The 12,933-nt window shown below is 40.2% G+C and overlaps 2 protein-coding genes across 2 annotated transcripts; one reads left to right on the forward strand and one right to left on the reverse strand.

The window, feature by feature from the left end:
• Nucleotides 1-101: 101 nt before the first annotated feature.
• On the reverse strand, nucleotides 102-3,700 carry LOC125222087 (protein ACCUMULATION AND REPLICATION OF CHLOROPLASTS 6, chloroplastic). The gene is made up of 6 exons (XM_048124520.1): nucleotides 3,145-3,700; nucleotides 2,623-2,847; nucleotides 2,055-2,315; nucleotides 1,012-1,978; nucleotides 656-789; nucleotides 102-487 (listed from the first exon to the last, which is right to left on the reverse strand). The coding sequence occupies exons 1-6, from the start codon at nucleotides 3,634-3,636 to the stop codon at nucleotides 197-199; spliced, it is 2,370 nt and encodes a 789-aa protein (XP_047980477.1). The 5' UTR covers nucleotides 3,637-3,700; the 3' UTR covers nucleotides 102-196.
• Nucleotides 3,701-6,026: 2,326 nt separating this feature from the next.
• LOC125223461 (probable LRR receptor-like serine/threonine-protein kinase At4g36180) lies at nucleotides 6,027-9,836 on the forward strand. Its single transcript, XM_048126623.1, has one exon. The coding sequence runs from the start codon at nucleotides 6,207-6,209 to the stop codon at nucleotides 9,597-9,599; it is 3,393 nt and encodes a 1,130-aa protein (XP_047982580.1). The 5' UTR covers nucleotides 6,027-6,206; the 3' UTR covers nucleotides 9,600-9,836.
• Nucleotides 9,837-12,933: the final 3,097 nt, after the last annotated feature.

The raw sequence follows: 12,933 nt of genomic DNA on the forward strand, positions 1-12,933 counted from the left end.
AACTTCCCCCAATTCTTATCTTTTCATTTGGTCAATATATTCAAGAATCTATCAATGTACAAAACATTTCACCTATGTATGAAGATGGAAGGCAAATGGAATTGCACCCTCTGTAATAGCATAAGCCTTCATTAATAGCCAGCAAATTATACAAAATACCGCATGTACACAAAGGTTAGTAGTGTTAACAATGGGTTTATGATTTGAGAACAGCTCCCTCAACAATTTTCCAGCCTGACTTTGCAAACGACATCTCATACCGCGTTGTGTATGTTGTATTGTATGAGTCGTTATGCTCGGGGTGAGCTCCATCAGTTAACTGTGCAGACTCTTCAAGAGTTGCTTCCACAATAGCACGCCGACCATCAACTGACACAGTCACGCTATCAATATTAAGACTCAGAAGTTGATAATCCCAAAACCAGCCATGCTGAGCAAATTCCATAGCTCTGTCAGTCCAGATCTTTAGCATTTGACCATCCAATACCTAGCAGCATAAATTATGTTGCTTAATCAGAATGAATTGCCAACTATAACGCAGTTATACCAGGCAGGAGCACTCTGCTTAATGAAAATGCAAACTCAGAGCAGTTTAACATGTATCAAAATTATAGAGGACAAAGTGGACTTATAGCAATATGAGCACCTTGCTCACCTCTGATAATTTTTCAAGACAATGATCAGAACCAAGCGCTAGAGATTTAACAGCTTGCCACTTGCGCACCAGATTTTCTGCTAATCTTGCATCCATTCGGGGTATTTCTTCAGAATTTTCAAAGACTGGGGCCCCTGAGATGAATACAAAATTTTTAAACCACGAAACAACAGACCAAGAATCAAAATTGGAAAATATTATTATACATCTTAGCTTTGCAGTCAATCCACTTTTTAACCAAGGAGAGGATTTCTTTCCAATTATTACTTTACTGGTTCATTTGTTGAGGAGAAGGAAATTTGGGTTTAGTAACTGCTACTAAAGAAACATAATTACATTAATCCACTGAAACATACCTACGTTGATGACATCGGAAGCCACAGAAGTTGTGCTAGGGTCTTTATGTAAATCAGAAGAGCCAGTGCGATATGACATGAATTTCAACCCCACTAAAGTCGTGAGACAAACTGCAGCACCGGCACACATGATCTTTATAGTTGCATCTTTTATATTGTTAGTAATAATTTCTTGTTGCTGCAGTCCATCACGACCAGTAATCTCCGGAACTCCAAACCTGTGGGAGTCATCATGATCAAGATCCATTACAGTCTCTCCACTCACAACCGGCATACCATAACTCTTGATATCATTCTTCTGATAATGTCTGACATTCTTTTCCCCACTGCCAAGAGGAAATACTCTCTGCAGTGCCTGAATTGCACTAACCTTCACACTGTCAAGCACAGCTGTAGCTTCAGCTCCAATCCTTGCTATAGCTGCAGCAGCAGCCAAGGGTGAGCGTCCCTGACCTTCCAGTTTCTCTAAATACCTCAAAACCGTAGGATCATCATAATAATCTCCAAGCTTGAATATAACATCTTGGGTCTCTCTAAATCTAGGAAATACCACTTCCATCAACCATGTCTCTAATAGTTTGCAGAGGCCAGGGAGGAGATCATCTTCATTGTCGTCACTAGAGTGTTCTATAACAAAGTTAATTATCGACTGATCTCGGTAAAGTGACTCTTCATTATCCAATCCCAACCATGCACGGCATTCTTCTACTTCACCAACAAGAAGAGAACAAAGACCCCTCTCAAGTGCAAAGTCTATTTCACGATTTTCTCTGGTGCCATAGGCAGTTGAGGAGTTCCCACTAGCAGTAATCCTGGTTTGCTGAAGTTGCTGAAAAAGGTTGTCAGCATCTTGAATGAGATGGGGCTTTTTGCTTAAGAAGGCTTGGGAAACTAAAGCAAGGGCCACATTATATGCTTCAAAACTTTCTGCGGGTATGTTACGTGGTGTGGCAGCAAAAAGATCAACCTTACATCAAAAAACAAACAAGTAAGAATATAGATTTCGGACCTGAACATATAATTTGGATGAAGTGAATAAAGACCTGCTCTGCTGCAGTCATACGCAAAAAAACCTCGTTCATAAAATCTTCACGTGTGAATCCTCCAGCCACAGCAGCTGCTCCCCCACCACCAACAGACCACAAAACATTCCGCACACCTTGAAGACCCTGTCTTCTTCTTGACTGGTACTCATCATCCAGTGGAAGTGCTAGGAGCTCTATAACACACTTCGGATTGATTTCTTCTAGGGTTTCATCAATTTGTGCTTGCAAGTCAGGGGCAAGGTTGCTTGCACCTTCTTCCTGCATGAAGAAGATTCAATCTTTATAGTTCCAAGGGACTAAGTAAGGTGAAAGACACATGTAATTTATGTATGTATGCATGTACGTACTATGATTTGTGGGACACTAACGATAAATGAAATCTTACGATTCAAGCAAATAACAGAACTTGAGGAATGCAAAGACCTTAGGATGAATGGATGGTAAGATAATAATAACAAAAACTGGATCTCAATCCATTTCATGGACGGACAGCCAGAGTGTGCTGGAACTATATTTTAAATGTCAAAACAGAATACAAGAGACACAATGATAATAAAATCCTTACTTGCAATAGCTTGAGTGCCATCTCAAGCACTTCACAGCCCCTAATAAAATCAGGAGGTGACAATGCCATGGCATCCCTAGATAAATCAACATAAGCAAGCGCCATTGACAACAAAATATCTTGCTTGAATGACTTGGGCAACCTCTCTTTCAACAAGCTCTCTCCAATTTGAAGAACCAGCTCTGTTTCCCCAGCTTCTTGCAGCACACACAAAGCTCCTGGAACCTACAATGCCCGTCAGGTCAAAAGTTAAAGAGGGGTGTTCAGTCACTGTTACTCGATAGCAAGGGAAATCTTCGTACAGAAACCAATTATAACTTCCCAACTGCAGAAATGGAAACTATCAACAAATTGTTGATTCTGATTTTGGAAAAGATAAAGTTTTCTAAAAAGATATCTTCTTTGATGAGATTTAATCTGTGTAATCAATTTTCTTTTACATTCCTCATAAACTATACATCAAAAATTTCCAATATTCAACTTAGATATATCCAAAATTAGCTTAAGAAATAGAAAGAAAACCTTATCCCAGGGCACTTGAGTGAGAATGGTATCAAACTCATCCTCGGCGAGCCCTTGATTGTACTCCCTGCGAGAACCGGAGTTCGCAAGGGTCTCGCAAGCCGCTTGGAGAATCTGCCGCCGGCTAATCAAAGCGTCGTCGCTGTAACCATACTGCGGCGGCATCGAAACCCTAGCGTTGTAGGCTCGGCGAATGCCGTCGCCGAGGAAATGCGGCTCCGCTCCGAGCACACGGTAGAAATCCAGTGGCACTGACACCAGTCGCTCCGGGAGAGAAGGAAGCGGCGGAGGCGGCGCAGAGATTGCGGCGTCTGAAGTTTCCGACGGGGAAGGGAGGAATTGGAAGTCGGCGAAGAGGCGATCGGCCCATCTGCTGGTGGTGGGGCCGCCGCTGACGGCGGCGCTGGGTTTGAAGTGCGGCTTTGCGGTCGGCGGAGGCGAGAGGAAGCGGCGAGGGAAGGGCGCAATGCTCAGCTGCGAGAGAGCTTCCATTTTGGGAGCTGTTGTTGAATTTTGATGCTGTCAATTTCATCCATTGCAGGTCACCATTGATGTAATTTGGGGAAAATGGAAGATAGGGTGTAACAGACGTGCCCACGGTTTGGAACTGCCGGTTCCGGTTTCGGGAAATGTGGAACCGGAACCGAACCGTGAGGCTATTTCACGGTTCCCGTTTCGGTTCGAAAATCGGCAGTTCTGGTTTCGATTTGGAACCGCCGGTTTTCGAACCGAAATCGAAATTTTTTACGGTTTTTCACGGTTTCGAACCGCCGGTTTTTTAACCAAAACCGGAATTTTTTACGGTTTTTCACGATTTCGAACCGCCGGTTTTCGCTGTTCCGGCTCGGTTTCACGGTTCCAATTTGGAACCGTCCGGAACCGACGGTTCCGGCACGGTTTCAGTTCATAAAATTTGAAACTGGAACCGGCCCACGGTTCAAAATATGACGGTTCCGGTTCAAGAAAAAAGTCACGGTTCTCGGTTCGGAACCGGAACCGGAACTGGAATCGGCGGTTACGGTTCCGCAGTTAATCGCCGGAACCGAAAACCTTGGGCATCTCTAGCGGTGTAATCAATTATTCGATAATCAAATATCCAAATTAAATCGAAACTCATATTTCGTTTATTACTATTGTTTACATTAATTTTAAAATTAATTCATGATTAATTTACAGTAATTGAGTAATTATTATTGAACGGACATCATCATTGTGTTTTCAAATAACTAATTTTGAATGATAATGAATTGAATGTCTTGTTAATTTAAAATATTTCTTGTTATACGAGTACTGTTGAATTGAATCTATTTTCAAATATTTTGTTTCTTAATTTTAAAATTTTACTATAAAAAAATGGAATATATCCTATAGTAAAAAGGAAAAGAAGTAATTTATGCTAAACCACGTCAAATACTTTTTTCCTTTGTAATAGGAGTGTCATTTTCATGGAACATTTTTTGTTTTTGAATACTACTAGTATTTAATTATATAAAAAAGTACTTAATGATAAAACACATTATTGGACTTCAATTATTAAAAAAATTCCTACAAAATTGATTAAGTACGTAAAAGCTAAATCCACAATGTCTCAAATCACTATCCTATTCTAATTATTTGTTATGCATCATAGTCGCCGAAAATGATCGCAAAAATTAATTTGCTGTTACTATAGTTCTTAGCATGGGATTCGCTTCATAAAAGAAAACTCTTTTATATGGCCATTCTTACTAATGTTAGGTATAATTAAGTCAATTTTTCTTCAACTTGTTTTCTAGCCCCACTTCTTGTATCCCAAATTGTGCAAATTAGAAATAGATCACACAATTATTTTACTCCTTGCTAATTTCATACTCAATAATTCACTTTCCATTTCATATAACATACCCTTTTCATTTTAGACAATAATTGAAGTAGTAGTAATAATTTGGTCCAAAATAATCACTTTTTGAAAAAGGGGTCCATAACAAATGAAATTCGTGTCTATCCGGTTCTTTTTTTTACCGTTCCTTCAATTTCCGACAGTCAACCGTTAATTAGTGTTTTGTTGACAAAATTAGCAATCTTTTATTGTTGTAGCTGACTTTTTTTTTCAGAAATATTTGTAAAATAGAAAACTCTTAAATAAAAATATGAAAAACATGAATCAAAACAAATTTTTTTATTCTCCCTCTCTTTCATTTCTTCTTCCCCACACCACCAAAAACCTAATTTTCTTTCATTGCAACTTGGTCCAAAACCCATCAGACATGTCTGATATGGAGAGGTTGCACCGTTGACGGAGTTCCGGTGACAGCGGTGGCCCATCAACGAGACGAAGTCGTCACCGTCAACCTCAGTTGTCACTGTGAATTTAGATGTTTAAATTTTGAATCTTGAATGTAAGTCCCTGAATCTATGTTCCTGAATTTCGACAATGTTGAAATGTATATTAAGATTCTGAAACTGGATTTGAAACATCCACATAGCATTATGGACTACAGTTTCATCGAAGATGAAGCAGAAAAATAGAATAAAATAGCGTCAAACTAGTCCAACATATTCATTACCAATATCAAATACGTCTTGAACATTTGCAATATGACTAATAATCTGAGATTCAGCCTAATCGGGTCAAAATTTTGGGAACCTTTAAAAATGGACCGGATCAACACGAATTTAATTTGTCATGGACCCGTTTCTTAGAAAGTGAATGTTTTGGACCAAATTCGTATATCGATCGTATGTTTGGGACCGAAAATCAAATATTCACCCGTAGTCGGGCGTCGCTGTGGCACGATGTGGTGCGTGGCGTGCGCAGTGTTGGTCTAATGAGTGGTCCGATAAATAAAGTGCATAAAAAGCGATTCATTTCACTCCTTTTTCTCCTCAATTTTGAATGCCCTTTTTCGGCGTAGACTTCATCTCTCTCAACAGAGGGAAACAACAAAACACCTCATAAATAAATTCCCCCAAATTCTCTCTCTCTCTCTCTCAGTCGCCGCAGCTTCGGCATATGGCGTTACATCTGCTAATTAACCACATTCCTCAAGCCTAAAACCTCAATTCCATCTCCGATTTCACCAATGCCTGCTTCCACTCTCACTCTCCTCGCCGTGGCGCTCTGCGCGATTCTAACGGCTAGCTTCACACGCGCCGGCGCCGGCGGAGGCTCCGAGATCGACGCCTTGCTCGCCTTCAAGCAGAATCTGCACGATCCGCGCGGCGCATTGGGCGGGTGGGACGCCTCCACGCCCGCAGCGCCCTGCGATTGGCGTGGCATTCGATGCTCCGCCGCCGGCAGCGTCGTCGAGCTCCGCCTGCCGCGCCTCCAGCTCAGCGGCGGCCTCACCGACCGCCTCGCCGGCCTCCCCCAGCTCCAGAGGCTCAGCCTCCACTCCAACGGCCTCAACGGCTCCATCCCGCGCGCCCTCGCCGAGTGCTCGCTCCTCCGCGCCGTCTACTTGCAGGACAACTCGCTCTCCGGCGACATTCCCGCCGCGCTCTTCGCCAACCTCACGGATCTCGGGGTTCTGAACCTCTCGCACAACCAAATCTCCGGGGAAATCTCCGGCGACATTCCGGCGAGCATGCGCGTGCTCGACCTCTCCTCCAATTCGCTCTCCGGTCGGATTCCGGCGAACTTCTCCGCTGCTCACCAGCTCCAGCTCATCAATTTGTCCTACAATCGCTTCTCCGGCGAGATACCGGCGGCAATCGGAGCGCTGCAGAAGCTGGAGTATCTGTGGATCGACGCGAATAACGTCCACGGGACGATTCCGTCGGCGCTGTCGAACTGCTCGTCTCTCGTTCACATCAGTGCCGGCGATAATATGCTGTCCGGCGTGGTTCCGGCGACGATAGGCTCGCTTCAGAAGCTTCAGGTTATCTCGCTGCCTCGTAATCACCTGACTGGTGTCGTTTCGCAATCATTGCTTTGTAACATTTCGGTATTGAATGCTACGATTAGGATTCTTAATTTGAGTTTTAATTCGCTCACGGGTATTGGGAATAATGATGGCAAAATTTGTCACAGTGTTCTTCAAGTTTTAGATCTTCACGAGAATCAGATAACCGGCACGTTTCCTGATCTCCTAATGAATTTCTCTACATTAAGGTCGCTAGATGTTTCCGGCAATTTGATCTCGGGGTTATTGCCGGAAAATGTTGGGAATTTGGTGAATTTGGAGGATTTTCGAGTTGGTAACAACTCATTAACTGGCAGAATTCCCGAGAGTGTGACCAAATGTGGGGTTCTTAGAGTACTCGATCTTGGAAATAATCGGTTTTCGGGTTCAGTACCCGAGTTTTTGGGGGAAATGAGGAAGTTAACGACGTTGATTCTTGGTGGGAATGAGTTTAGTGGTGTGGTTCCCTCGAGCATAGGCAGTCTTGAATCTCTACAAGTTTTGGACTTTAGTGATAATGAGTTGAATGGGACTGTGCCTCTAGAGTTGATGAGGCTTGCCAATTTGAGCACTCTAAATTTGAGCTTCAATAAATTTTCCAATCAGGCTTTTATCAGTATTGGGGATTTGAAAGGATTGGAAGTTTTGAATATGAGTGGCTGTGGGCTTTCGGGAGTTATCCCTTCCAGCATTGGGAATCTTTTGAGGCTCACCACTCTTGATTTGAGCAAGCAAAACTTGTCGGGAGAGTTGCCGTTTGAGCTTTTTGGGTTACCAAGGCTGCAAGTTGTGGCTTTGGAGGATAATTCATTCTCTGGAAATGTGCCTGAAGGTTTTAGCAGCCTGTCTGGTTTGCAGGATCTTAATCTCTCAGGAAATGCTTTCTCTGGCAAGATTCCAGCCAGTTATGGATTTCTCGGATCATTGAATGCTCTCTCACTATCTGGTAATCCATTGAGTGGTGTGGTTCCGGTGGAGTTGAGCAACTGCACTAGTCTTGAAGTCTTAGAGCTGAGAGAGAATGGCCTAACTGGCCAAATTCCTTCCGATTTTTCAAGTTTGTCACATTTACAGAGGCTCGACTTGGGTCAGAATAACTTAACTGGCCCAATCCCAGCAAGCATTTCAAACTGCTCCTCTTTGGAAGTTTTGTTGCTAGATTCAAATCACATCTCGGGCGGCCTTCCAGAGACACTATCCAAGTTACCGAGATTGAAAGAGTTAGATGTCTCCTCAAATAATCTGACTGGTGTTGTTCCTGCAAGTCTTTCCATCATATCTGGTCTACAAAGGCTGAATTTGTCTGCCAATAGTTTTGAGGGTGAGATCCCGCCTGCTTTGGCAGCTGAGTTCAGTGATCCTTCTGTGTATGCGATGAATAAGAATTTGTGCGGGGAACCACTGGGAAGGAACTGCAAAAGGGTGAATGAACGTAAGAGGAAGAAGATGATTCTTTTCATCGTTGTGGTTGCAGTTGGTAGTTTAATGCTGCTGCTGTGCTGCTGTGGGTATGTGTACAGTCTTCTTAGGTGGCGAAAGAAGCTGAGAGCAGATGGTGTTAAGAAACGAAGCTCAAGTCCCGGTTCACAAGGGGCTCGTGGAAGTGAAGAGTATGGGCAGCCAAAGCTCATTATGTTCAACAACAAGATCACATATGCAGAGACTGTGGAAGCAACCAGGCAGTATGATGAGGAAAATGTACTCAGCAGGGGCAAATATGGGCTGCTCTTTAAAGCCACTTATGCTGATGGTATGGTTCTTGCTATCAGGCGCCTCCCCGACACATCAATCGATGAGAGCACATTCCGCAAGGAAGCTGAGTCTCTGGGCAAAGTTAAGCATCGCAATCTGACTGTCCTCCGTGGCTACTATGCTGGGCCGCCTCCTGATATGCGGTTTCTTGTATACGACTACATGCCTAATGGAAATCTAGCCACACTGCTTCAAGAGGCATCACACCAAGAAGGGCATGTGCTGAACTGGCCAATGCGCCACTTGATTGCACTAGGCATAGCTCGTGGTCTAGCGTTCTTGCATTCCGCCTCAATCACACACGGTGATGTAAAGCCACAGAACGTGCTCTTTGACGCTGATTTTGAAGCCCATCTTTCTGAATTTGGCCTGGACAAAGTGACGATTGCTACACCGGCCGAAGCCTCTACATCTGCCACCGTTGGCACTCTGGGCTATGTAGCACCAGAAGCAACACTGACAGGGAAACCAACGAAGGAAGCGGACGTATACAGTTTCGGGATCGTGGTGCTGGAGATTCTGACTGGTAAGAAGCCTGTGATGTTCACACAGGACGAGGATATCGTGAAGTGGGTGAAGAGGCAACTGCAAAGAGGCCAAATCTCCGAACTGCTTGAGCCCGGTTTAGTTGAGCTCGACCCGGAGTCATCAGAGTGGGAAGAGTTCTTGCTGGGAGTCAAAGTTGGATTGCTCTGCACAATGCCCGACCCTCTCGAAAGACCTTCTATGAACGACGTCGTTTTCATGCTTGAAGGCTGCCGGTTAGGCCCGGAAATCCCCTCCTCCGCTGATCCGACCACTCTGCCCTCGCCGAGCTGAAAATATCCACCATGCCACAGGAACTGAACTCATTTGTTGTTGTTTCATGTTTGAGAGAATTAGGATTTCTTGCAAGATTTGTTGTAGTATGTTCGATTTGTTTTTCATCAAATTAATCTATTTTTCAACTCTTTTTTTTGTGTCATGGCAAGAATATGCTTGCTCTAGATTATGAATCCTGTTGTTATTTCTAGTCATTATTTCTCAACTGAAGGGAAATGTACCATTTTAACATTATGGTTAGTTTGCATTTTTTTTTTTACTACTACAATTTTGTATGGATTTACACTTTACAATTTTGTATGTATGCAAAAGAACCCTTTTTCACAATTGCAATTATTGAATAAAGGTGACAATATTGAGATACTGATATGTGCAGTAATGATTATGTTGCTATTCCTGAAAATAATACTACTCCACAATATAATATAGTAGTATTATTTTAAATTAAAATGTATAATTTCGAAAGAATGTAGCCGTTGGAGTGGGCAGGGTATCGAAATTTGCTAGTATTCATCGGAAAAGGCAAATATTTAATGTTTGTGGTTAGTGGTTTAATAAAATATTTAATTTTTATTATGACTAGTACTCATTTGACTAAAATCATCATCAAAGTGGAACGGCTAATAATATTAAACATAAAAAAATTTGAGCATTAAATAACAAGATCCCATTATGATGAGATAACATTTTCAAATTACAAGTAGGACTTACTAATATTTATTCTAAATTTAAAATAATGAGTATCACTAAAAACAAAGACAAAAGTCCAGCAGCTGCAGTATAACGTTCGGCAGATTCTTCAATATAAATTATATAATATATTTGTATATAGTATTATTATTGTGTATAGATTTCTCAGCCATTCCAAGTCACTGAAAAAAAAAAGGATTTATGAGTCGCAATTTAAGGAATTTAATAGTTGACCTGTCTCACATGTTCACTATCATGAAACCATTTATGTCACGTGGTGAGTGATTTTGGGGGGTTGTCTTAATTTATAGCAAGAGATGGAAGTAGTTGCAAGTTACAACTAGGGTCCCCCTAAAAAAGCTCCAACTTCTTTTTCATAAAGTTTAATTGCTAGATTCCTGAATTATTAAATATGGACTTTTCAATCTTAAATGTTTCAATTAGTTATATACTACAATACAACCTGGCAACTCAAACTCCTAGAATTAAATATGGATAGCATGGATGTCAATCGGGCTAAGCCAACAACTTTCCATCAGTCCATTTTATTTCGTCATTTCAATGTATTTTCGAGTTATTTAGATTTTTTTATCGGACTAAACTATTTTGGTTCTAATCCTAATCCATTGAGCCAAGATGTTTATGAAAAGAAAAATTAAGGATGAAGATGTAACAAAGATTAGTCTGTGTTTTTGCATATTGAACATTTAGATGCAAAAATAAGGAGTACTCCATAAGTTTGGTGTAAATTTGCAAAATACTCAACTAATAATATATTTCACTGGTGATTTAGCACGCATTTAACATAAGATAACATTGGTTCCAAATTTTATGTCATATAATCCACTCGTCCTCAAAGAATAGACTAGTTTTATTATTTGGGTCGTCCATCGAAATCAAACGAAATCACTCGTCATCAAATAAGAATCATACATATCATAATTCTCCTTCATTACCTTTTCCAACAACCCACTAACACTCCTTCATTACCTTTTACTTCTCTCTTAATTTTTTTTTATTTTTTTTCGTATTTTACCAATTGCACATTAACTTATGTCATTTTCAAGTTTGTATATTTTTTTTAGGACAAAGGAAGTATTAGTTTCCGATGTATCGGTAAAACTAAAAGCTCACTTTCCAAACCTTAAAATATTACCCATACTATTACCAAATTAAAAATATAACGAAATGTATGATGTCCTACTGTGACTTTGGAATTTTGTAACTTTTGTCTTTTTTTTTCTATATTTCACCATTTTTGCGTGAAACATTATCGAAATTTAGTTAGAGCTCTAGTAAAATCTAATAAATGTTGGCATAGCTAGAGACGATTATTTTTATATAATGATTCGAATAAATTATAAAGTCGGCACTTTGAATTTTCCATCACTCACCCCTTTCGGATGATCACATTATTGATATATTTTTGTTTTCACAAGGATTGAGCGCCTACGTTAATGCGCTACAACTAGCAAAGTTTAAATGTATCTCAATCTTAATTGAAAAACATGAGAAATAATGTCAATACTTAAATGTTGGTATGCTATAAGTCAAAAAGTTACTAGCTAATATGCACAATCCGATGTGAACACACTCTTAATCCTAAAAAAGAAACAATAAAGATTCAACAATATATGGCTAGAGATGTTAATCGAGTTGGTTTTCTTAGAAAATGAAAATGTGTTCCTAAAGAAGAATTAAGGAGTTTTTATTTGATATTTTCAAAAAAAAAATATGTCACCTCATGACTTTATTAAGTGGGCTTGGAAAAAGATATATAGAAAAGGCCAGCCCAACCCACTCAAGAAATGGGCCTAGACTCAATTGGGCTTCGAACCAAGCGAACCTCCTTGGGCCGTAGCCCATCTTTTTTGACAACTCTATATGGCCCAGGGAGATTGTAACTTACATGGCAAGCTATAGAACTTATTTAAAAACATATGAAGCATAAATTTAAGTACGTATAATATTTTGTGCAATTATCTTTTCTAGATCATCATTCAATAGCTGTCGTCTATGTATAGGGGTGGGTAGGTACGGTATACCTTATCGAAACCACCATACCGTAAATACGGTATGCGAAAAAGTCATACCTTTACCTTAACAAAGTTTTCGGTATACCTTATTTTCGGTATGGCGAATTTCCATACCGATACTGTAGCTCATTTTCGGTATACCTTACTTTTGTGGTATACCTGACTTTCAACATCAATTAAAATAGAAAATTAGAGTATTTAGAATATTATTTATATTTTATAATTTTAAAGATAAAATTTATTCATAATTATATTTATATTTGACAATAGATTTTATAATTTAAAAATATATAAAATATATTTTATATATAATTGTGTTTATATTTTTGTGGTATATACCTTAGTATACGGTATATACCGAATTTCGGTATGCAACGGTATTCCGGGGTATTTGAAAATTCATATCGTTATCTTACCGAAATTTTTCGGTAAGGCATCATACCGTACCGAAAGTCACGGTATACCGAAAATTCGATATTTTCAGTATTTTTTCAGTACGATAAGGCCGGTATTTCGATATTTCGGTATTTTTTCCCAGCCATACCTATATATATTCTTAATTAAATAGGCTTTAGAGCAAATTTTCTTGGAAAAAATTGTTAATG

Source organism: Salvia hispanica, chromosome 4, assembly GCF_023119035.1.
Source record: "Salvia hispanica cultivar TCC Black 2014 chromosome 4, UniMelb_Shisp_WGS_1.0, whole genome shotgun sequence".
NCBI classification, from domain to species: domain Eukaryota; kingdom Viridiplantae; phylum Streptophyta; class Magnoliopsida; order Lamiales; family Lamiaceae; genus Salvia; species Salvia hispanica.